Source organism: Hoplias malabaricus, chromosome 5 (genome assembly GCF_029633855.1).
Source record: "Hoplias malabaricus isolate fHopMal1 chromosome 5, fHopMal1.hap1, whole genome shotgun sequence".
NCBI lineage: Eukaryota > Metazoa > Chordata > Actinopteri > Characiformes > Erythrinidae > Hoplias > Hoplias malabaricus.
Window position 1 is genome coordinate 25,655,267 of NC_089804.1, and position 26,385 is coordinate 25,681,651.

Here is a 26,385-nt window from a genome sequence, read left to right on the forward strand (position 1 = left end):
CCTGCCAACCTGCAAAATGTAAAACAAGACAGGTGTGAGTGTGTCAGTGACTGGGTGAGTGTGGGAAACTGTCCACAGCTGTGAATAACCCTATATAACTCTTATGCTAGGCACCCCTTAGCATTTCTCAGTTTAGCTCCTTTAAGATTCACCCACAGTGGACACAGACTTATTCTCCAGAGAAAAGCATTATAAATAAATAAGATGCTTCAATGCAGCTGTACATGAGCTTAAGGGTGCTACGTCCAATGCTAGGAATGAGCTAGAGTAAAAAGAAAGAAAAAAAAACACAAGCTTTAGCCTGTGAATCAATGTATCTGCATTCTTTTGCTGATAGACCACTATTCTAATACTTTGAGTTCAGTCAGAGTGGTCTTTGTACCATACCCAGTGCTAAACGTCAATTAAAGGTGTATAAAGCCCCCAGCATAGGGCTGTGAAGCAGGGATAAAATACTATTCAATACCTTGAAAGGGTTGGGTGTGAAGAACTAAACATCCAACGATAGCACCTGACCTCACTAATGTTTTAAAGGCTTACTGCTATCAAATTCCTGCAAAAATCTTCTGATATGTAGTGTAAAGACAACAGGGTACAACAGCAAAATTTAACAAACTATTTACTAATACACTTAACCTCAGCCAAAATATTGGAAGAACCGGTGCTGGCTTTAGCTTTAGGCTAAATTATTCAAGACCAAGCAAATCTCAGCTTCTCTCAGGTGCATCAGTAGAGACAAGAGCATGGCCATGCTTCCCCTGATGAAAGTTGGACTGTGATGTTGAAGGCAAGCTGCCTTCTGTAAGACCCTAAACCAAACTGTATGGGAACAACTCTCTATTGCATGATCAGAAAAGTGAAAGGGATCCGTATGAATGGTCGCACAAACTTGCTTTCATTTCCCTGAACTCAACATACCCCACCTATACTTCACTAGCCTGTGAAGAGCAGTGAATATTGAGAGATGATTAACTCTTGTGGGACACCCCCCATGGTGAATGCACATTTAAAAATGTCTCTACTTACATCTCCTTTAATTATGTCTCAGCTGTAGCTCTTTGAAGCAAGCTGAGACAATCTGTCAGGAGAACAGATTTCACATGTTCCATCAACATTTGTTCCTAAGGAAGAAATGTTTTTATAAGAATTTGAATTCAATGAGAAAATTGGAATGATCAGAGATTGCTCACAAAACAATTTGGGAACACTATATAGTGAGCACAAGATACTATAAAGTGAGCCCCAAATCCAAACACTACATGGCAAGCACAAGATACTATCAAGCAAGCAACAATACCAAGTAATCACCAGGTACTCTTTGGTGGGCACTTTCAAGTGAGCAGATATTATTTGGTGTGCACCCAGAATTTTTATTATTATTAATATAATAGATATTATTATATGAACATCAGATTATATAAGATATATATAATATAGAGTTACCATCAAGTACTATAAAAATGGACACCATATGCTATCAAATGAGCACCTCTTTTAGTTAGAATACCAGATACCTTCAAGTAACAAAGTAACAAAACATACAGTTTGACTAAGAATTGCAGCAAATGACTATAAATGACCATGTTATTACATATAAGTAGTATGCATAATGAGTAATGGGACATCTGTAGCACGATTTTGGGAAATCGGGAAATCACTTGAAAGGGTCAAGTGTGGACAATGAATAATAACGAATAATAATGGACACAGTAACACAATAATGAATGTTTATTGCATTGTTGTGTATAAAAGTTTAATGAGATTGGTCAGTGGGAGTAAGGATAGACTGAAAGATGACCACTTAGCCCCCAGCTTTAACTGCCCCTGGAGCTTTCCCTCAGCACTGGACTGTGAGTCGCATGTGGAACGAGAGGCGGAGGGTTTAGTTTGAGCAGAGGAAGGTGGAGGAAGCCTCAGGCTTCACTCATAATGCGCCACTTTCTGAGGCTAATCCCTAACCTGCACACCCTTCCCCACACCTCACAGCACGGGCATGACAAACAGCTCAGATAGTGCTGGACACAGCTGCCAGAGGCAGCCACAGCCAGAGGCTTGGGATGACCGTGAAATCAGGCATGTTTTTAAAGTGGTGGCCACTGGTAAGTGTAGACAAAGGTCAGTCAAGGCCTGGAAACTCTGTTATGTTATACCTGTTTGTAGCAGTCGGTTTCCAAGCCTTGGTATGACCTTTCTGGTGTTCTGAATGTGTATAGGATCGCTTGGATAATGGAAGCCTGATGCTTTCCCAATTCTGAAAAATGAATAACATGACCTTAATGGCCACAGGAAATCAAATAATAAAAGCTGGTCTCTGATGTTTGCACAGTGCTGTATTTGAGCAAGCTAACATCCTTTAGGCAGAACAGTTTGCGTTTAGTGACCAAATGGGATCTATTGCGAGTCCTGTTGAAATTTGTGAGTAGCTCAGGAAGTGTTAACGTTATCTGGGGACATGACTCCCCAAGATTTCCCTCAGGACATCCTTCTGCATACATTATAACTCAAGCTGGTTTAATTGAAAGTGAGAGCAGTGACCCCGGAAAAGCCTCAAGCTGCTCTCTGCTCAACTCGGCCTTTGCTTAGATGTCCGGCAACTGAAGCAGCTCATTGGTTAACTTATCTCAGCTTGTCTTTCCCAAGGGAAAAGGACTAAAAAAAGCTCATTGTGGTAATTAACACCTTGGATCTTACACACACACTTTCCTGCTGCGTCCTAAAAGCTTAAAAATACCAAAATGTCCTTGAACTACAGAGGAATACGCCATTCAGTTGTAAAAGTTTCAACCCAAGGTCAAATGAGACATGATGTTCTAAGTTAAAATAAGTACACAGCTGGACTCATTGATCACAAGGCAGGAAAGCATCCTGGACATCCATGGTAGTCAAACACTCACACTTGTGGAGAATTTCTGCACAGCCAATCCACCTACCAATGTATGCTTTTGGCCTGGGAAGAATCCCACACAGACACTGGGAGAACACATTCAGACTGTGACTTGGAGTGCTATCTGCTTGTGCAATCGTTCTACATTCTTAAACATTGTTGCTATAAAAGGTGCTTTGAGTGATGCCATAGAATAACCACATTTGGTTCCATAAAGAACCATGTTTTTTCAAAAGATTTTTTTATGGGAGCAAAAACAGTTCTTCTATGACATCATTCGAAGAAACTTTTGTAGCACTTTTACTTTCAAGAGTGTAGACCCTTGAGGAACTCCTGAAAGTTGGAAACTTGAACATTGGGAACATCTAGTGAGGGAAACCTCAGCCCACTTTGCTCGCAAGTGAAGGATCTCCTTTCACCAAGATAAAGGCACAACCCCAAAAGACTAGATTGTACACAAACTGGGTTTGGTAGAGAACCTTTGGTAGAGCCTTGGTATCCCGACAAGATGGTTGTCTCTCTGGATTGGGTTCCATTGGTTGAGAGCAGTCCCCTTGCTTAAGAACAAGGCTGCCCTGTTTCTCTGGGTTGGAGTTTATCCTCACCACAGGCCACCAAATTTCAACTGTCAGGAGTTCCTCAAAGTCATGGGGCCTATGTCTGTGGTAGCGTCAGCCAAGTAGTGGTGCCTGTCCAAAAACACTTTGGTTAAAGGACATTTTTAGGCTGCTATGAGCCACTTAAAGCAACTCCACACAGTTTGCATGAACTTGTTTTAGTTTATTTCACTATGTCACGGTCGTCCTTTACAAATGATATCAGGACTGGGCTGCTTGTAATTTTAGAACAGTGTTTTGATGCTGTTCAGCGTTTTTAACCAGCTTTGTATGCAAATGTGGCCCATCTCCATAATTTCCATATCCACACAGCCTTACAGTTCCTCCCTGCTTTTGTTTCTTGGGCATTTTCTTTCTTTAAACTCTAAGAAAAGCTTTTTTAAGCTTTTGTGGAACTTGTGTATGGCTTCAACAAAGGATTTCTTAAGATTGTTCCACACCTAGTGGGTAATTGGAACAGCATCCGATGACCTTCCATTCAGAGACGCTAAACATTACCAAAGTAGGTGGGGGGAGGAGGAGGGATATGGACAAAAGTAGAGCTTAAAGAAATGGGAGCTTTTACCAGATGGAGCTCCTTCTCAATCTTCAGGCGGAGAATTTATGTGATGTGGTAATGCCACATAAAAAGATGGATTTGATACATCAGAGGTAATCTTTCCAGGCTTTTGTGAGTTGTTTTGCCCTCTTTTCGGGCCCAAGACACCTGTCAAACGTCCGTAAATCCACAGCAGATTTCCTTTTAATGTTCCTCTGTGCTTTTGTTGGATTTAGGAAACAACTGTAAATATGAAAGTTTTCCTTTCAGACATGCAAACAGTATCTGAGACAATCTGCATCCCGGAGTTTATTGATGAGAGCTGACACAGAGAGATACAGGCAGACATTTTTACGCTCCACTGTTTATCAGAGGAGACAGATGTCTTAATTATGGCTAAACCTCTCTGATGCCTGCATTTCTCTCTGGATTTCATTGCCTTGATATAGGCACAAATACAGTATCAGTCGCAGTGTTTTACACTAATCAAGATTTTACCAAGAATTTCTTGTCTCAGCAGTTATTATTTATGGAGAAATTGAATGATGTTTTCCATGTGGGAAGCAAAAATCTTACATCCTATGCATTTTGCTATACATGCAGTTTACTAGGCTGTCACTGCACCTTCTAAATAACCAATCTGGTCTCAATTTGAGTTCAAATATATTTAACTAAAGCCACTTTCACGCATGCAGTGTAACCCAGAAAGTTTCTGGACTTTACCTGGAGTACTTTTATGTGTGAACACAAATGTTCATAACAGTTGTACTAGACATTAGCCAGGTTTTATCCTGCCAACTCAAGGGAGTCCAAGTGAGTTCACATGTGAAAAGAGCCGGTGATTTTCTTTACTTAATGATGCACTTATATAGCGCTTTTCTAGAAACCCAAGTATACTTTACAATCCACACTCAACATTTAGTACACACAAACACACTGGCGATAAGCAGCAGCCAAACCCACACAGCGTACTCTCGACCAGGAATGACTGTTCACCTGGAGGACTGCATCGGGCACTATAGGGTTTTACCCAGGATAGAGCACCAATCCATGTCTGGGCACACACACATACAGACATTCATTCACACACCAGGACAGTTATTAGAGAAGCCAATTCACCTAACCGCCATGTTTTTTGGACTGTGGGAGGAAACCAGAGACCCCAGAGAAAACCCACGCAGACACAGGGAGAACTTGGAAACTCCACCCAGATGGGACTTGAACCCAAGGTCTCAGCGCTGAGAGGTGAACATGCTAACCACTAAGCCACCGTGCCACCCAAACCAGAATGTCCAACAGTCCTGTGTAGCTGTAGGATTGTAACATTCTCTCAAAAAATTTAACAAATGTTTCTGTGTCTTTTATTCATTAAAAAAATATTGGAATGGTTTTAATTAAAAAGTGCCACCAGTGGTCAGGTGACTGAACATACACGTGAATATACTGCACATTTTGCTATGTGCAAGCTAACACTACTGCATATAGAGTTTAAACATACAACTCGCAAGCTTACCAAAACATCCTTAGAAAACTCACAAGCTTTGGAAATGCTGATGCTGTTGTTATATGAGAGTAGCAAACTTTTTCAGTACACTGCAGTTAGTATGTTCGTAAGGATATGTGCTTTCCATTGATAATTGACTTTATAACATGGAAAATCTAGTTTGGGAGAACAGTACACATAGAATAATACATTTTGCTCAAATATGGGCAAGAGAGGTGCTATAGACTCATCCATATATTGCAACACCTATATTATTCTTGCAGGGCCCACAAGCTGGCCAAGGTTCTGTACAAATATGCAAATGACTTCACCATTACTGCTAGCCATTTAGAAACTCCAACTAACTGTTTCACAAAAGGCCTATTTATGACTAAGTTCAGCCTGTAGACTGGACAGAGGGGATCCTGGCTTATTGTTAAACCCACAATGGCCCCAGGCTACCAGACTCCACCTACGTGAGATAATACAAAAATTAAAGTCATTGGCACACATTGATTTGAATGCACGAGCCGTCTCGGTTGACAGAAGACAGATTTAGAACAACTCTAAAAGACGAAGAAAAAGTCCGGCGTCCGTTCAGAGAGATCCAATTTCAGATTAGAAGCTGAGAAGGAAGAAATCCTTTTGAATCTGTTTAAACAGCGTCCAGGCAGCAGTATATGACTGTCCATCTTTGGTGGCATTTGCAGTGACGCAGTCGGCTCCATGAAGCGTCGGCTCAGAATATTAACACATGAAATATTAGCCTTTGCTGTTTCCTTTCTCAACAGCCACAACTTTCCAGCTGAATTGAATTCTCCTCCCGCTTATTAGAATCTGGGCTTTTGACAGCGATAACCTTTTTAGAATATGACTGTTAATTGAAGCGACAGGTTGCATGCAAGGAGGAGGAGAGGAGCACGTCCAGCTGGACCTGCTGACCATTCCTGGCATCTAAGTGTATAGAGCAATTACAGGGTTTCTGCTATGAAAGAAGTGTTGATTTCTGTGAAAGCATCTTTAATGTTTATCTGAGAGAGAGACAGAGAACAATCAAGAAAGATAGAGACTTCATTACAGCTTCCCTTCTTCCTGTGACACTGCATTCTGTTCTCAAAAGAAAGGACTCTAAATTCAGATGCTACCTGCTCAGGCCTATTCCTCTTCCATTATTAATTTATTTGTGGCAGCTAATCTCCAACTAATTACCCACTTAGAGCTCCCTATAATATCTTCAGCCGTGCTGTGAAAAAAAAAAATAGCCTGAACAAACACAAGACGGTGACACCCGCTCGGCAGACCCCCACACGGCATTTACTCAAGATCTCTCCTGTCCCTCCGTCGCCACGGTGCTGAGGTTATGAATTACAAATATTTACCCGAGCATCGGGTGTCCGAGAGAGAGAGAGAGAGAGAGAGAGTACCTTAAACAGCTCACTAAGACTACACTGCTGCAGGGAGATAAGTGCTGGGCTTGTTTCTCTAAGTGCTTGCTTAGTAATTACTCCAGCGGTAAGAAAGCGGCTATGGTAAGTGGCACTTATCGAGTCCTCCCAGATAGAGGCTGCTGAAATGTGGATCCAGGAAACTTGGATTTCTCCAAAACTGGGATCATAAGTGGAGTGTGAATAGTGAACACAAACACTTTTTACAACTGGTTACAGGTGGGTAGTAACCAGTAGTGGATGCTGGTCTTTCAAGCAGGGGAAGCTCAATTTCGTCCTACATCATGAAAAGTGTTGGTTTATTTATACGTAAATTCTACCCTCCGTTTCTTTTCAAGAAAATGATCTGTGACCCTGTCGTACCAACAAGGCGTCTTTTCCAGGGACTTGACTAGTGTCCTCTCAATGGCCAGCAGAGCTAGGCTGCTTAAACGGCCTTGGCCCATGTGAAGTGTGTCCGCCTGTGCTCCCACGGATCTTTACACCAAAGGATCGCTGATTCGCTCATTTCGCTGTCAATCAAAAAGGGATTCAGCCTCAGACAGATCATCCAATCATCATGCAGAAGCTGAGCGTCCGGGCCAGACGAGGCCAGCCCACTGCCCCATAGACCCCCAGAGATGCTGAGCGTCCGATGGGCGGGACAAAGCCCAGCATTTGTCCAATGACTCGTCTCGTTTCGCTGCACTTTGCTGCTTCGCTTTTGAACTCTGTGGACACTGTTTAAAGCACTGTGAAGCTGCAGAAATGATTGAGAGGAAAGCCACGTCTTTACCAGTGATAAGAAGCTGATTCTGAACAAAAGTTGAGCGCGTTGTAGTGCATATTTATTCAATGACATGTACACACAACAGTATATATTTGATCACTTATGTTTTGACATTTTAGGGGAAGCTGAGCTTCCCTTGCAGTCTTAGAGCAATCGCCACTGGTAGTAACTAACTTCCTTCTTCTGTGTTTTACATAATCAAAATTCATAGTTATTTATTCACAGTCACTAAACAAGCTCCCCTGCACTGGTGGCGCTGTTACACCAAAAATACTCAATATCTCTGTTATATGCATGAAGAAGAGCTACAGCAACATTGCTGTACGCCACTGGAAAAAAGATTACACAAGCATAAATCTTGGTCTAAGGGCGACACAGTGGTGCAGCAGGTAGTGTCGCAGTCACACAGCTCAAGGGTCCTGGAAGTTGACCAGGGTCCAGGTGACTGTCTGTGAGGAGTTTGGTGTGTTCTCCCTGTGTCTGTGTGGGTTTCTTTTGGGTGCTCTGGTTTCCCCCCACGGTCCAAAAACACACAATGGTAGGTGGATTGGCGACTCAAAATTGTCCGTAGGTGTGAGCGTGTCGCCCTGTGAAGGACTGGCGCCAATGATTCCGGGTAGGACAAGTGTTTACAGACAATCAATGAATGAATGAAAAAGTCTTGGTCTGAACTAGCTCAGGGGTTCTCTCTCTCCATTGCCCACTCAATCCAGCCACAGCCTAGAAACAGCATCTGGAGACATTTGGACAGTGGAGAGACCTCTGAATGTGGAAAAGCATGAACAGAAATGAGGATGTAGCTCTACTTCTGCTTCATATGTGAGTAATATTGGTTTATTTTTGCTGTTTCAGAACTATTAGGCCCACTTAAGGTGGAACTGACTTCAAATACAGAAGTTCACTAACTACATGAGAGTAAACACAGACTGAAAACAGCTAGAGTTACAAATGAGTCTATGTAGAAAAAACTTACAGACATGTTCAGCTTCAACAGTGGACAAGCTACAGTCAGCTTCTCCTCAAACCTACCACTCCACCTTAAAAGGTAGGGGTTGGAGTTTGTTTGCTGTGAGAAAAGTAGGTCTCCAGAAATTTATATGTTGCTTTTAAGGCCTGTAAAGTTTTCAGTTGCCAGTAATTTACATGAAAATCTACAAACATAAACACTACACATACCAGCGCAAATAATATGTACACAGTGTATGAGTCCTGGGATTTATACCTCTCTGTCCAACAACTGGCACCTTAGATAGTTAACCCTTAGACTGCTCTAGAGTGGCTCCACCCATTAAGATAATACAAACTGATTGTCCTTATAAATTTACAGTGTTTCATAGAACAAAGAGTGGTCTTCTGGATTGGGCTGGTGTCCTTACATTGTCATGTGGAGAGTAAGGTGTACATTCAACAGAAGCTTCTATTGCTCTATCATTCCATTCCTTGTCAGATGCCCTTCTACCCACAATGTGCTGGACATGATGATGCCTCGGGACTGGGATCCAGATGAGCTGCAGAGTGGATCTGGACACATCTAATTTAATTAATTTCCTTCCTCCAGCAATACAAGGTCATTGACCATCCTCCTCTATCAGACGAGATGCCACACCAACCTGTCAGGACAAGCTGATTCTGCCACTGGTAGAGCCCTCCAATTAGGGTTATGCCTCTCAGACAGTCACCCCTTGAGTGATATTGGAAATGGCTCATATTATCAATATGAGAGTCTCCAGTATTACTGCTCATATTTGGACAAAGACTAACACATGCTGCCTCTGCACCTTGACCAACGTCAGTACAGCTCAACATACTTGGAGGAGTAATCTTTCTACCCAGTTGTGTTTTTAGCTAAAAGAAACCTGGGATAGCCTCACTCCACAGCTCAAGGCTGAGGGGGATTGACACCCGCCCCCTCCTCAGCTGATACTTAGCATTTGGCACTGTGACCTTAAGCTCATGTGGGAGCAGCAGAGGGAGCAAACAAGCGGAAAATGGGAATTTGATTTCTCAGTTCCCTGCTCTTTAGTCTATGTCTGGAAATGACTGGCAAAATATCACAGCGTCCGAGATTTGAATCTCGATCGAGGGTCCGATTCTGATTGGCAGCCGATCGATCGTAGCTTTTCCATCGACAAGCTTTACACGAGATGCTATGGCTACAAAGGGCGTGTGACACTGTGACAACATGACAAAGTGCCATGACGAGGGACTGTGACATCCCCATCATCTCAGTCTCAAAGCCCATTTGTCATCGGACCCCCGACCTGCCTTATCAGCTCTATTGATTGGGTGGGCTGTAGAGAGAGCGTGAGAGAGAGAAAGAGAGAGAGAGAGCAGCCGCGAATGAACTTGTCATGGCCAACAGGAGGCAGATGGGAAAATAATGAAGTCGTCTGGTGCGGGCTGTCACGAGCTCGGCTGAGTGGCAGCCCGCAGCCGATGAAGCTTCTGCCGGACGCTGTTGAACTGGAGGTCAGCAGTGGGTCAGGCCTCGATCGGCGTGCTGGAAATGGACAGAACAGAGGCTCCTGGTTGCCAGCTCATGAAGCTGCATAAATAATTTAGAGCGACTGGGACGAAGGTGAAGATGGGCAACAATGGCCTTTAGATCAGTGAGCTCTCTAATTGAGAGATTTATTTAAGTGTGTTAAATATTTAGAGTGACCGACTGCTCAAATAGCCATTGTCCAACCACTTTGGGATTAGAAGAGTGTTAGAATAGTAAGATGGACTTGGATTGACCAACGTCTGATAGGAAAATGTGTTTCTATTGAAATGTCAACCTGGGGGTCTGGACTGTATAAGAACTGGCCCAGATAAGAAATGGACCGTGACCCCTTTCCACATTTTTAATGATATAATTATTATTGAATTAAGCAAAGCAAGTTAGTTCAGTGTAATACAATACAAAAATAATGAACAAATATAACCCTTTGCAATAAGAATACTTTAAACATTACCAAATGTCAACACAAGATTTTACAGAATTTTTTATGCTTTTATTAATTCTAAAAATAAATAAAGACTTTAAGACTTTACGCCTGAATGAAAACTAGTACTAGAATATTAGTACACTTTTAGAATATATACAAAAATAGCTTAGTTTGTGTTTCCTTCAGTAGTTAATGGTTAACTACGAGATGTCCTAACCATTTAGCAACACATACGAATGCTATATGTACTATTAATTAATATTTATTTAAGACAATAGCTATCATTCTTATAATGTCTTCACTAATGTCAATTAAGGTATTTTAGACATGACTTAGTAACCTTTAATACTGTAGTAAATACTATTTATGTTATTTTATGTACTTTATGGTAAAATGTTTTATATATACATGGAACTGGTGGCACTCAGCATGCATTAACGGTGCCATTGGGGCTAGGTACAGCCTTTGTCACCTGGGAGTCCAGTGTGGATTTATGGTTGTTGATGCTTAAGCGTAAGGTAGGACTGTAAAGCTGGCTTGGAGTGGGGTGGGCTTCACTGTAGAGCTTTCTGGAGGTGACATGGGCTTAATTCAGCGGAACACTGATGAGGGGGGTGACTACCTGATGACCCATGTGAAGAGCTAGTGATGCAGTGGGTGGTTTGTGTACTCATAGGCTGGGCTCAATGAGTAACCGCAGTTGTTAAGGATCATAAACGACCACAGCAAACTTAGTGTTGCAGGTAGGAATCTGTGAAGCTTGGATGGATTGGGATAGGATATTTTACATCTATCCTGTGTATGATGATGGATGAGAAAGAAAAGATGAGCAGTGAATGTTTTTTTGAACATTCTTCTAACTCATGTATCTCTTTTAAAAATGATGGTTTTTCATGGAACCAAACGTGGGTCTTTTATGGCATTGCTCAAAGAACCCTTTGGAGCACCTATATTTTAAGAGTACAGGTGGCAAATATGTGTATTACACACTCACGTGTGATACCAGTTTGGCCATGCAATGTGGCATAGGTGGCACCTCATATCTTCGCATGCCCTCCCCTTGCCAACACTAGGAAAATGAAGTACAAATAATAAATTGTAAAATATATCCTCCTGTTTTCAATATTTCTTCCACTCCTATCACTCCTCCTCTCCCCTCACTCAGTCATCTCTGCCTCAGACAAACTCTCAAGACCCACTTTGATAAGCTCGGACCAACATGGCGGGGCCTCCTGGATTTCACAGTCAAGGTACTATTTAAATCCAATTTTAGATCCATCTCACAGAGCTTTTGCTTCATATATATATATATATATAGTGTGTGTGTGTGTGTGTGTGTGTGTGTGTGTGTGTGTGTGTGTGTGTATCTATTTCTTTCTCCACGGCTGTTGTTATTTGCCCCCCCGGACTGAACCGCCAGCGGTCTGGACTTGCTTGTTTGTGTGTTTTGCTTTATATATAATAGAATCAGATCAATGCAATGGCCCACTGAGCAGGGGGTCCAGACACTTTGACACTAATCTCTTTGGAGGTCCCTTATCAGCAGTTGGAACGGAGGCATGCCGTTGCCCTCTGACAGCCCTCTATTCATTCCTTCCCGAGCTCCTAAAAACCCCTCTCTCGGGCCAAACTGCTTTGCATTACAAGCATCCCTGCCACCAAAAGTGAGACATGGCTAGGCCCTGATTCGAATGCTTGATACCCCTCCAGTCAACGTGGCTGACCTCACCAGGAAAGAAGCTGAGATAATACAACATTCCACCACCATTCTTCACCCCCCCCCCCCCAAACCCCCAGACGGAAGGTTTGTCATCACTATTAAGGATGAGGTAATCTCAAAAAGCAGCAGCAGCCTGACAACTGTTATTCCATAAGAAAGGGATTACAGGCCTTTAAACTTTCAAATATTCTTTTTTTTTTGTCCAAACACAAGTTGACAAGTCTCTTATCTGTCTCCAGTTCCTCGCTGCCACATTGTGATCCAGTCAAAAAACCAAATTCCCATTAGCCGCAGGAGCCTGGAATTCCACTATCACTCGACTGAGGTGCGGATGAGTTTTTAGGAAGAGTGTTGTTATTCCGCAGAACACCAAACTAAACCGAGGTCCCCAAGTCTCCCCTTGTGTCACAAAGCACAGGCTGGTGTTCCACACTTAGTTGTGCATTTACTGAGTGGCACAGTCTGAGGTATAGCTTTGGACTGTGGTGTGGGTTTACTCTGGGTGCTCTTGTTTCCTTTCACAGCCCTAAAAAACAATATTGTTAGGTGGATTGGCTGTGTGACATTGTCCACAGTTACTGAGTGAGTGTGTGAGTGTAAGAAATTATCCACAGATATGAGTGTGTGAGTGACCAGGTAAGTGTCTGAAATTGTCTATATGTGTGAGGGATGTGTCTTCCACGGACCCATCAGAAACGCCAGGGGTGTCTTGAAGTCTGTGGCTGTTACTGCTGATCTTGGCTAATGAAAACATGCCCTTCCACCTTTCAGACACATCATTAATCTGCGTAATTACTACAAAACAATGGGGAAAATGCACTATTATACATGTGCATAATTAACATGCATATTTAATTGTCTCTCATTTGTCTAATTATTCTCTCGGTGGCTTGACTGGATCAAGTCAAAGATGCAATAAATCCTAAACTCTCAATTTTCTTCACATTCTGTCGGCTTTATTGTCAACAACATTTCATAATTAGGTTGAAATAATATTGTGTTTGCTTTGGCGAAGCTTCACCCAACATTACGTTTACTGTAAACCAATCAAACTGAAGGGGATTGTCGATGATAAAGCTCATTGTCCAGTTTATACATACATAAACGCATACATAAACCAACAGTCACAGATAGATGATTACACCTAAGCCTTCTACACAGGCCCTCAGTGGCTATCCTGCTGGGAGGATCGAAATGGCCTGGCTAAAACAATATTTTCTCCTGTTTAACCATATTGTGATAGAGGAGTCACTGTGTGTGAACATTCATATTCATACTGAGTGAAATAAATCAGAGTAGAATCAGAGCTTTCTGGATGCTACCATGTTTCCTATCGCTGTGGCTTTTTTTTAAATCTAGGATGCACTTGGTTCTTCTGAGTAAGCACAACAGATTTAAGGGTCAAGTTTGGATCAGGTGAGAACTTATCTCTCGGGGGAAAAAATGAATGAAAAAATTGTTACATTTTAGTAAAAAAAATACATTTTAGAATTAATCAATAAACATAAGTACTTTCTTTATTGACTGTTAATTAGATGCACACAGCCATAACATTCATTCATTCATTATCTGTAACCGCTTATCCAGTTCAGGGTCACGGTGGGTCCAGAGCCTACCTGGAATCATTGGGCGCAAGGCGGGAATACACCCTGGAGGGGGCGCCAGTCCTTCACAGGGCAACAGCCATAACACTGAACATAAATAATGGTTTCTTTACCATTTAAGGTGGAACCAAAAAAACATTTGTGGGTAATCTGTGTATCACAGAACATGGTATGAAATACAGTCACGTGTTTATCAGATACAGTGGGCAACTGCCCCAAGCTGTCCTACCAGACACTGACCATTCATAAAATGAACCTTTCACAAACAGATAATTGCCCACCTATAAAGTGCACATATGAGATCAGCAGACCTCATAAAGCTGAAGAAGTACAAGAAGAGTGTTTGTAATAAAGTGAGTTCTGTACTGGACACCAGTGAGGTGGACCCATGAGTCGGTGGGGGGGGGTTGGGGGGGGTGCTGGGAGATGTGGGCGGTTTCCAGTGAAGTGTCCAGCAAATATTAAAGAAAATAATAAAACATATGTAAGTGCTGCAAATGTTTCTGCAAAGCAATCTCGTATTGCTTTTTCCCCGTCCCCCCGCTGCCGTATTGTGATCATCCCCAAAATCCTGCAGCATTCAGAGGGAGAATCTTTAAGGTAATGGAAGTGCCGAATCCGTGAAAGAGACAGATGGATGTGGGGGAAAGTGTCCATGCAGCAAATCCTTTTGTAATGGGGGGGAGGGATTGTGGCTATGGGGGCCGTAAACAGCACTGAAGGACTCTTTAATCTATTACTGAGAGCCGAGAGACGCTCAGGCGAAGCTGTGGACGAGTGCCTCTCGCTCTCCACCATCCTCAGAGCACAAGGCCAGAGAGGGAGGGAACAACACGAATGAGACGGGAACGAGCAAAGGAGACGTCTTTTAATTTCAGGAGGAATGAAGGATGCTATTAGCCAGCGATCATTCAGTGTATAACTCTGTAAATACATTCAACTGTAAATCGAACTCTAACCTCCCAAAGATTAGAAACAGCCTTTGTTTTCTTGAGTAACTGTATCACAAACGGATTACAGCACTGTTTCTGTAGCATTTCTTCAGGCACATAACTGAGCCCTTGTGCAAATTTAAGAAACCAGCACCATGAGTGGTTGGGAGCTCTCTTAGTGTAAAATAATTACGCATTGTAATCAATCATAACAAATGATTGTTATGCAGTATCTGGAGAGTTCATTTTGGTCATGTATATAGTAAGTTTTGGAGATCTAGTTGGCATAAGTCCATGTAATAACAGCAAAATCCCACTCCCATTTATTCTCAGAATTATAACAATGCTGAACAGAGGAGTGAAGGCCAGTCAACACTTTTCTGCCATCTCTGCTGTTTCTGCTTAAAGAATTTAGTAAATGCAAATGGATATTGGAGGGATTTAAAAGCTGCCATAAATGGCAATCATTAATCACTGAGAAACGCACTTAAACACTAATTGCTCGGCCATGTGAAGCTCATTATCGGCCCATTTCAACACTTAGCCTGCTGTTCCTTTCAAAAAAAACAATGTGCTCCCTGCATTTGCCGCTTTGAGTCCCACGGGTCTACAACCTGAAGTCCCTGCCCTCATTAAGTCACTTCATTTTACAGCATTCAACAGGTTTATGAAGTTTAACAATTTGAAATTTACAATGATATAGGAGCCACTACCATCACAGTGATCACCACCAAATAAATCTATAACAAATGACATGAGTCATGAGAAATGAGTGTTCAGATGTACACCAATCATTCAGATCATTATCTGATTTCGGACCATTCATCATGTAAAAAGCATGCTATGATTTCAGATAGTAGATAGTAGATATTATAAAGTGTGTAGAAAATGGTGTATTCCAATATTAAAATTCAGTTGAATTGATCTGAGGTGGGGCGGCACGGTAGCGCAGCAGGTAGATGTCGCAGTCACACAGCTCCAGGGGCCTGGAGGTTGTGGGTTTGATTCCCACTCTGGGTGACTGTCTGTGAGGAGCTTAGTGTGTTCTACCTGTGTCTGTGTGGGTTTCCTCCGAGTGCTCCAGTTTCCTCCCACAGTCCAAAAACACACGTTAGTAGGTGGATTGGCGACTCGAAAGTGTCCGTAGGTGTGAGTGTGTGAGTGAATGTGTGTCTGTGTTGCCCTGTGAAGGACTGGCGCCCCCTCCAGGGTGTATTCCTGCCTTGCGCCCAATGATTCCAGGTAGGCTCTGGACCCACCGTGACCCTGAACTGGATAAGGGTTACAGATAATGAATGAATGCATGATCTGAGGTGATTTGAACTGAATTGAGTTCAGCTGAATTGCATTATTGTTCCCTACCTTCTGCATAGGTTTCCTCATGGTGCTGCATTGGCTTTTTTAACACAGTCCATAAACATACACCAGGCTGTGCAAAAATATCCATCACTGTGAGTGAATCTGTGAGTGTGTGGTTCCATGCGATGGACTAGCGCCTCATCCAGGGTGTGTTAGTGCATTGCGCCCAATGATTCAAGGAGGACCAATTCAGAACCAACCATGACCCTGAATTGGATTTGCCATTACAAACACTGAATGAATGAATGAATGAAAAAATGAATCAAATTGAACTGAACTGAACTGAACTGAATTTAGTTGAATAAACACAGGAGATATGTTGTTAGCTCATCAGTGTCAGCTGAACTTTTGATTGTATCTGTCCAGCGGCATGACTAATACACTCCTTCCCTGGGTGTGAGGAGTGTATTTATTCCCACCCCACTGTTGTTGAACATGCAAACAGACAGTATGGGGCTTGTTGTGTGGCTGCTGGGGGTATGTTGGATGATGGGTAATCGTCGCCTCATTCTGAGCTCTGACAGCCGTGCCATGCTAATTGTGATAGTTCAGCGCTTAGATCGCTCTGTGCGGCGCTAATTCAGTTCCCCATGCATCATTTTCTCCATTAGAATATGCAAATGCCTCGCAGCTGGAAAACACACAGTAGCTCCTTGCCCCTCACCTTCCTCTAGCTTTATGTCACTCGCCCCAACTCTTTATTTTTAATCTTTTCTTCTTTTTGGCTCCCTGCTCACAGTGTACATTCACAGCATTTCATCATCCTTTTTTACTCTTTTTCTATCCTTCATTTTTTAACTCTCTCTCTCTCTCTCTCTCTCTCTCTCTCTCTCTCTCTCTCTCTCTCTCGTACCTGGCTATTTGCCTCAAGTGTCTCACTTTCTCTCTTCACTTCTCTGTCTGCCACTCATTCCTTTCTTTCTCCTTCACAGTCCCTTTCTCTTTCTCTCTCTCTGTCTCTCTCTGTCCCTCTCTCTCTCTCTCTCTCTCTCTCTCTCTCTCTCTCTCTCTCTCTCTCTCACACTCTCTGCTGGCAGTTGAACCTGTGTCAAACAAAGACAGGAAGGACGTGTGTGTGTGTGTGTGTGTGTGTGTGTGTGTGTGTGTGTGTGTGAGAGAGAGAGAGAGAGAGAGAGAGAGAGAGAGAGAGAGAGAAAGAGAGAGAGAAAGAGAGATAGAGGTTGTGTTTATAGAGGAAAAGAGCAGAGGCACAAATAATTCTCACATCCTGAAAAAGTTAGAAATCGTTGAAAATACTATTATTGTTATCATTATGATTTGTATAATTATTATTATTTATATATTTATCATTATATTTGTATAATTGTATAATACAATTACTATTGCTTTTGTGTAGATTTTTTTTCTTCTTATCCTTCTTCTTCTTCTTCTTCTTCTTCTTCTTATTATTATTATTATTATTATTATTATTATTAATTTTATAATTATTTCTCCTGTAAAAGAGACCATAGGTCGTACAGACACCACACTTGGCAGGTAGATGTAATCAGTGTGCATCTTGATGGGCAACTAAAATCCCATCGATTTGCCTTATGGTGTCATTACAGCAAAACAAAACGTGTCAAGGTTCGTATCTTTATTACTATTTTTATTAGCTTATATATATATATATATATATATATATATATATATATATATATATATATATATATACCAAATATCCATTCATTAGCGCTTGAAGAAAACTGAATATTAATCTGCTCATATTAAAGATAACACTTCCTGTACTGAAAGCTGTATTCATTAGGCTTTAAAAGTGCATCAATAAGACTTACGACGTGTGTCATATCTAACGCTAATTTGTCATGATCCTACACTTTAATACACAGTTCACGCTGAGACATTACACACTCGTTATAATCCCAAAATATCATTTACAATGTTGTGATAACCTGCTCTGCAGCCTGATATCATCAAATCACACACATATGGGATTGTAGTTATAAGAACTATACAGTGTTATAAAGCACATAGACTCAAAGGAAAGTTTACCAAACTCATCTATAGAATGGACTTAGCATTAAAATCCTCAATGAGTTGCCAGATCCGTCACTGGACAATAATGGCACCAATAAGAAGTGCAGAAACGTGGCTGCAAAACAGCCAAAAATAATCCGAACTCCTTACCCCATGTGATGGGTATGTCAGCCAGCCCCAGTCTCCTGATATTGAGGAAGTGTCCAGGAGATTCACTGCAAGAGATAGAGAGGAGTTTGAGATTGAAAATCAATAGCACTGTTTTTTTTTTTTTTTTTTTTTTTTTTTTTTTAAACCCTGCAGATAATCCGCCTTGGTTCTGTGTGTGTGGAAGAAACATACTGTGTTTGCTTGACCAGTGCAGATGTCCTTCTGAGGGATGAGTACATACATGGCCTCAAAATCTATGCCTGGTTCGGAGGGTACGTGCATCTACAGCTGCAGCAAATCCATCTTTGCTGTTTTAAAACATTAATGAGTTGGCGGCTAGGTTGGTACCCCGGAGCAAATCCAATAATTTCTTTCCATAAAGTTCAAACGGACATCAGTTAAACTCGCAATAATATTATAAGTCCTAAGTGTTTATGTATGTCCTATAGGAGACATCCTCAGCACCCAACATTGCACCAATTAACTCTACTAGTTCATTAGCTTAGCTGAAATATGCTTGATTTTTATTGTACCTCTCTTTGTGCTAAACCTCCTAGCATCTATATGCAATACTATGTTCATTCAACCACCTTCTGTAAGCACTTCACCCTGATTAGGGTCATGGTGGTGTCTTGTGGGCGCAAGGCAGGACCACAACTCACTCAGGGCAATATCCTACTTCCTTAGTGTCTTCTTCCAAGAGATATACTTTTGTACGTCCTAGACAATTCATGGACTGTCATCAGCTGAACCTCCAATCAAGATGTCTCCACCTCCTGCCGAATTAGAGCATGTTGTTTACTCCACGGCGGCAACAGATGTCGCTCTGACCGACTGATTAATTGCCACTCTATGCGTCCGAACTCCTTCATGGTAGAATCGATGTCAATTGAATCATAATCCAAACCCTGATACCGGGGGGTGGTATGTTCCCACTCCTTGCCTCGAGCCCCCTTATGCTCGGCGTGATGAAATGTTTTCCACCACCACATTGACATCTCCTCTGGGCCTTTCCCCTCCTTTAATTTATTGATGGCTAGACCATCTAGACCCAGTCCACTCTCCACACACTCCAAGGTGACCCCACAATAAGAGGCAAGCACCCAGCTTTAGAGACATAGTTTAGCAAAATGTCAAATGGACAAATGTTTGCACCATGCCCAGGCTGTCCTTCACTACGTTATGGATTCTACTCTTATGGGAAGGCTTGGGACTCAAGGAACATTGCTGTGAGGATTTGATTGCATTCAGAATCACCTTAGCGAAGGTATTATTGGCTGGTGGATCTCACTTAGAAGTTCATTGTCATTGACGTGGTGGTGGTTTATTAGCGTGTGTTGTGCTGATAGATGTGGATCAGACACAGCAGTGCTGCTCGAGTTTTAACCCTGAAGCACTGACAATAATCCAACACACAAATCATAGCAGATAAGTGATGGTCCTCTGGGCGGTCCTGATTTTGAAGAGCAGGGTGAATGACAGCTAAAGGTGGACTACATCTAGGATCAGGGTAAACTGTGCATGTCTTATTTGAGCCACACTATATTCCAAGCTTGTCCAGGACTGTTATTTATGTTCCGGTGTCCCCTTGGCTGAAGGCCATGTCATGTTAAACACCTTTAGTAGATAAACGTCCCAGACGGCCCCTCACCCTCAACTCTCTCTGTCTAAACCATGGGGAAGAAGAGTGGCTCATCCCTTTTTCCTCCCCTGGGCTGGTGACACTTGATGAAGGGCTGGGGTGGTCTGTGACAGATGAGACCATTGCAGACTGTGGAGGAAATGCTAAGAGACATTAACCTGACCCACTTTTCCCCCTCCCCACTCCTGTAGACCTTAGCCCTCATCCCCCAGACTTATATTCCCGCTTTGTATTCATCATGCGCTGCTGGAAATGGCAGAACAAGGGCTTTCCTCAGGACCTCAGAAATGGGAAGCGATGTTGAGCAGCTATATATAAACTAAGACATTCTAGAGCAGGTACAAATTAGCCTAAGGTCACCATGCCCAGTGTCACGTGTTGGCAAGGAAGGTATAAAGCCTTAATTCATTCTGAAAAACGATGGCTTCAGAAGTGCACTGATATTTGGGGTGAACCTGTATCAGGAGAATGCTTGGTTGAGTCCCAGATGGTACCTCAGTCATTCAGCTGGCCTCACTATCTCTGGGGATATTCCCCTCATCATAATCTCAATCATAGGCAGTGTGGGTGACTGTTAGCTTGCAAGACAGAGCTGCATGTTTAGCATTCTCCTCCAAGTGTGTTGAGCTGTTGGGCTAGGTGGAAGGACCACATATGTTTACGTAGACAACCAGTATTGAATTGTGGTTGCAGTACCAGCATTACTCAATGGGAGGTAACTATGGTTACGGAAAAAAAAAGTCAGTATGAAATTGAGCACAAATAATTGGCCACTCTGAAAAGAGATATTATATGCACAGTCATTACCAGCACAGCTATCGTAAAGTATTTATGTGCCTTTAAGGAAACACTAGATGATCAATGATCAAGTGTGTGTGTGTGTGTGTGTGTGTGTGTGAGAGAGAGAGAGAGAGAGAGAGAGAGAGAGAGAGAGAGAGAGAGAGAGAGAGAGAGAGAGAGGCAGCTAAGTGACTGGCGCAGGTCTCTCGCTCACAGGAAGCGAGCACTAATCACTAGAACTCAGCACACGGTGATAAAAGTCCTAATTTGGGAAAGCTGTTGCTGATGAGGTCAGTGGGTCAGAAAACAGGAACAGATGGCATCTCTCTCTCTCTCTCTCTCTCTCTCTCTCTTCTTGCTGTTCATATCACTATTTCTCTTTCATTTTCTTCATTTTGCCTTACTTCCATTCTCACCCACTCTCCCTCTCTCACTCATATCACCACACACCACCAAATCCCCACTGAAAGCCCCCAAACCAGTAACCCATCCTCCTGAGACATCACTATATTCATTCATTCATTCATTCATTCATTATCTGCTTTTCCAGTTCAGGGTCGCGGTGGGTCCAGAGCCTACCTGGAATCATTGGGTGCAAGGCAGGAATACACCCTGAAGGGGGCGCTGGTCTTTCACAGGGCACACCACTAAATGACATCTCCAAATAAACATAAGGATCCTTCCTCACAAAGTGCTCTTGCACTCTCTCTACCTCCCTCCCTCTCTCTCTCTCTCTCTCTCTCCCTATGTATTGCCTGTACTTAAAGCCACCAAACTACCAATCTCTAAATGAAACACAGAACTCTCCTCTAGCTGACCTGTGGTGAAATTACACTGTTGTTATTTGTTGTTTTTTGTTGTTGTTTGTCAGTGGCCGAGAGAAAACAGAAAACTCCTGAGGCAGTGATTAACTTCATCAGCCATTCCCTCACCCTCCAAACCCTGTTCCCTATTTCCACCTTCTCCAGCCACTCAGAGAGAAGTGTATATCAAATCGGACGAGTAGCGGTCGCCGGGCCAGGTCAGACGCAGAGAAATTACACAATGCGTCCAGTGACACTGAATAAGGGGCTGACTGTAGAGGACAGCACTGGACACAACATATTTTCTCTTATCACAAATATACTCAACTACTCATACTCATTTCCTGCACTGCAGGCATGAACAGTTCCATATATGTCTCAGCCACACTTTTCCAAGCTGTAACTGAAGATTAGCCCGAGTTCCTCCAAGACACGTGGAATCTGCCAAAACTTTTCAGCTCTTCAGAAGTTATTCAGAAGATTTCTAAGTAATAATTAATTATAAATTATAGTCATTTTAGTTTCCTGACCCAGACTCTTCCTGAAGAATAGTTACAGAAACAGTGCTGTAAACTGTTCACAGTACTGTTACACAGTAGACGATCTTGCTGATTCTAACCTTTTGAATGTTAGTGTTAGGATTAGGGTTAGGCTTGAGTTTAGGGTTAAGGTTAGAGGCAGCATTAGGGTTTTGATTACGCTTGGGGTTAAAGCTAGGGATTTATGATTAGGGGTTGCTTTAAAGCTGATTTTTCACACTGGATAGCTGTCAGAAATTCACATGTAGAGCCACAGGATGCAGACTACATTCAGTAAACATTGTACAAATCCTTGGAATAGGGCAATGTCAGGTTATTTTATTTTCTCTGTCTAATACAAACAAAGTCAAATTCACAACAGGCTACCTGGAGATACCACTTAGACTGGTATCTAAGTGAAAACATACTTAAAAAATTAAATTAAATTGAAAAAACACTATTGGTAAATAAACCTAATTGTAATTCTAGGAATTTGTGTAATGCTAACGCTAACAGGGAAGTCTGCTGTTCTCTTCTCTGAGTAAATAACAGAAGCTTTGAGTGTATGTAGTGAAACAGCGCCCCCGGTGGATGTGGGCTCCCTAAGTGTATGTGCAATAACTATGAAATATGATGAAGCAAAGTGTCCTCAGTGTATATGTGACAATATTCACTTATTTCAGTAAATTTTAGATGTGATATCAGGTTAAGCAATCAACCTGCTTGGAGGAGAATTCTAACAGACAATTCAGTTATTTCAGCTACTACATACGCCACAAAACTGACATCAAATATTCCTGGATGACTGATTACATTTGGGGAAAAGGCCAAAGATTATACATATTATTTTTTGTGGGTTAATGCTTTGATGTTGTTTCCAGGCTTCACTGTTTAGTGAAGAAATTTTGGACATTGCATTTTACAGTAGAACTTTGTAGAGATAACACTCACAATGTGAATGTGAACACATGAAGCAGTCAGACTGGAAGCCCGTACGCCAACAGGTTGAAGTTGGTATAAAATGTTAGATGTATTTTTCTACTGTGATGTAGATAAGAGCCACGCAGGTTCAAAACATCCATGCTGGAAAGGCTATTCAATTTAATCCTTTGTCCTCAAACTGATTGAAAGCCCCCCCCCCCCACTGACTTTCAAATCACTTCAGGCGTCTGTATCTTCTCTCGCAATTTAAGGTGAAGTAATGGCATTCTAACAGATCCAATTGTGCAAAGTATTGACGGCCTTCTTTAGAGAATTGGTGATGGACAAAATGGAGCTCTCATTCTCTCTTTCTCTCTGTTTCTCACCTGCATCCTCCTATCTAAAAGGCTCTACATCATTTAGATACTGAGCTTTTATTTAAAGGAGAGAGTTACATGTGTATACACATTATTCATATTCGTAATATGAAAAATAAGCATACAAACAATTAGTTCCGCCTGAGTAATCTGATTAGGAAAGATACATTCCCTGAGTGCTGTTATAGAGTATAACAGCATTGGGACTCTTAATTCTCACATGTATCAATCCACATTACAGGTGTGTTCTATTTACCATTAGCAATAGCACACACGAGGGAGTTGTAAAAGAGAGCTCTCGAGCAGCAGCAGCTAATTTGGGCTTTGGGCAGGTTTTAATTTTCTGGCTGTGATCAGACAGCAAAGCAGATTCCACTCAAAATATCCTTCCACCCATGACAGAACTCTGGATTCTGGTGTTATCAGTTATTCTGCCATGGGTCGAGTGGAACATTTTTCAGCTTGTGAAGTTAAGCCTATGAACACCACCCTTAAATATCTGCTTTCTGCATGTAAAATCTGCACACATGCGCAGGCGGTTTGTGCCAGGATGGTTTGCAACAGATGCCTGAATGCAGCCTTGTACAGATAAATGTGCATAATACAAAAAATAAAACTGGCTTGTGGTAACATAGACCTACACAAAGTAGCAAACTAGTGTGCAGGAAATGTTAATGTGTTGCTTGGCAACAGTCCAGGCCCAGTTCAGCTGCAGAACTATATGCGTGGGTGCATATATTTAAATAAACAAAATGAATCATAATTTGATATCGATTTTACAGTTTATTAATAAACTGCATTCGTTAAGACTCATTTAACGTCTTACAATATGCAATGGAACATTATCCAGTGAGCTCTCCTGCTGGACTTCAGGAGCCGAACTGGAGGCCTTACAATGATATCAACCACTCACAGTTTGGTTTAAGAAGACAGGAACTAGTTCTACAACAATAATTATCTTTCTAGGCCATCATTGAGATGGCAGCATACAAGTACTGTCCAGACATATGTGAGAATTTGAAGTAAATTTGGACAAAAAAGTAGATTTAATGATGGTTTAATGATATCCATAATAGGTTAAAAGTCATATTTCTGTGAAAGATCTCTTATAATCTAAACAGAAACATTCATACTTGTAGCCTTTGCCTGTTTTCTTTATGTAGACATTAAAAGTCCATTTCTGTTGACATTAAAGAGCCAGTGCCTTTAGCAAAAAAGAGCACCAAACTGCATTTCATCTTCTGGATGTATTTGTAGCTTAGGCACATTAGGGAATAATTTCACTGGACGTGTGTATTTGTTTTCCTCTGGTTAGTGAGGTGGTCATTAGTGTAATTAATGCTGTAATTGCTGTTTGCCTGTTTGAACTCCTGGCTGTCTGAGATTTTCTACTCTGATAGAAGAGGGAGGACCACACCAGTGATTTTCAGCTCTTTGTGGACGGTCAGACAACGTGTAAGTACAGGCTTTCTGTGTGGTTTATGGGTTTATGTACAATAAAAAAATTTGTCTTTGCTTTTTGTGCTGTCTACAAAACCACTGACAGGTAAATTGGAAGTGCCTTTACTTCAATGTTCTATGGAAAGTGATTTCAATGTCTTTCTTGAATAAAAGGTAAAATAAGTGGTATTTTCTAAAGAGCAGCCAGCAGTAAGCACACAATTTGAATGAATTTTTTTACAGCAAGCTAAAAGCTTTTTATCATTATATAATCACAAATCACACACTTATATGACATCTGTGATTGTGAATTCTCTTGAACATTTAGGATTTATTTAATGCACAAATCATAGTTCCCAATATTTTTAATTAAATGCCTGGAGCACACTTTGAAAAATATTGTGACGGTTTAAATAAGAGGAAAATGCAATAATATAGTCAAGTTCTAGTAAATATCAATCACTCAACAATATACACATATAAATTTATAAAAGAAATATCCACTAAAGGCTGGGTCTTGAAAGTCATGCCAAACATGCTGCCACACAATCAAGGTGATGTTTTCTTCTGGGAAGACCATGGTTATTTCATAATGCCAGTGCCAGGAATCATATTACAAATTACAAAAACATGGATTCATAAAGAGGGTATGTTCTTGACTGCCCTGCCTGCCCCATCTGTCTACTGTGTGGTACCATGAAGAGAAGAGGCAGATAATAAACATGAACAGTTGAGCTGAGGTCTTGTATCAAGCAAGAATAAGAACAACGTTCACTTGCTGAAGTGCAGCAATTTGTATCCTTTGTTCCCAAATAATTAAAAATGTAATAAAAGGTTGTTTTACAAATGTCTGAACTTTTATGCAAATTGGGGTTTTGTATGTTTACTCAAAGATAATATTTTAAACGTCTACCTGGGTATTTATCTTAAGGCATTGTTAAAAATAATATTTTTTTATTAGCTATTAGCCTACATTACTAACAGTCTATATCTGAAATTGAGAAATATGTCCAAACTGAAACATTAACCGGGTCAGTTACGGATATTTAATGAAACATCTGCATTCAATCTCATCTCCGAGTATGGAGCTCCACGCTCCACAGAACACCGTTCCACTGTTCACAACCCAATACCAGGGTCTATATACCCTCCAGGCTGATGCTTGGCATTGGACAAAGTGACCTCAGGCTCATGCAGCTGCTCCACAGCCTCAGATTCTATTAGCAGCACTGTCCTATGGGATTCTGTGTGTATACAGTTGAGCGCCTGTGTCAGCAGTGGGTACACCTTAAAGTAGAGGACATCTCTGCTTGTGTAAAACTTTTGGACATGTACTTGCAGACCACTGCTCCAGATGATGGATCAGTTTCAGTGAGTGTTCCACATCCTCGGTCGCATTAGTTGTCTGGCATCTTTACAAAGCCTCAGCTGGGGTCACTCTGCCTGAACAGAACTGGGCAGGTAGCAAAGAATCC

The 26,385-nt window shown here is 41.7% G+C and overlaps 1 protein-coding gene across 1 annotated transcript in view; it reads right to left on the minus strand.

Moving 5' to 3' along the window:
- epha8 (eph receptor A8) overlaps window positions 1-26,385 on the minus strand; it is a 78,709-nt gene that overhangs the window by 31,912 nt on the left and 20,412 nt on the right. Inside the window, exon 2 of the mRNA XM_066673231.1 lies at window positions 18,430-18,494. Within this exon, the coding sequence (XP_066529328.1) occupies window positions 18,430-18,494 (65 nt within the window). The remainder of the gene's footprint in view (window positions 1-18,429; window positions 18,495-26,385) is intronic.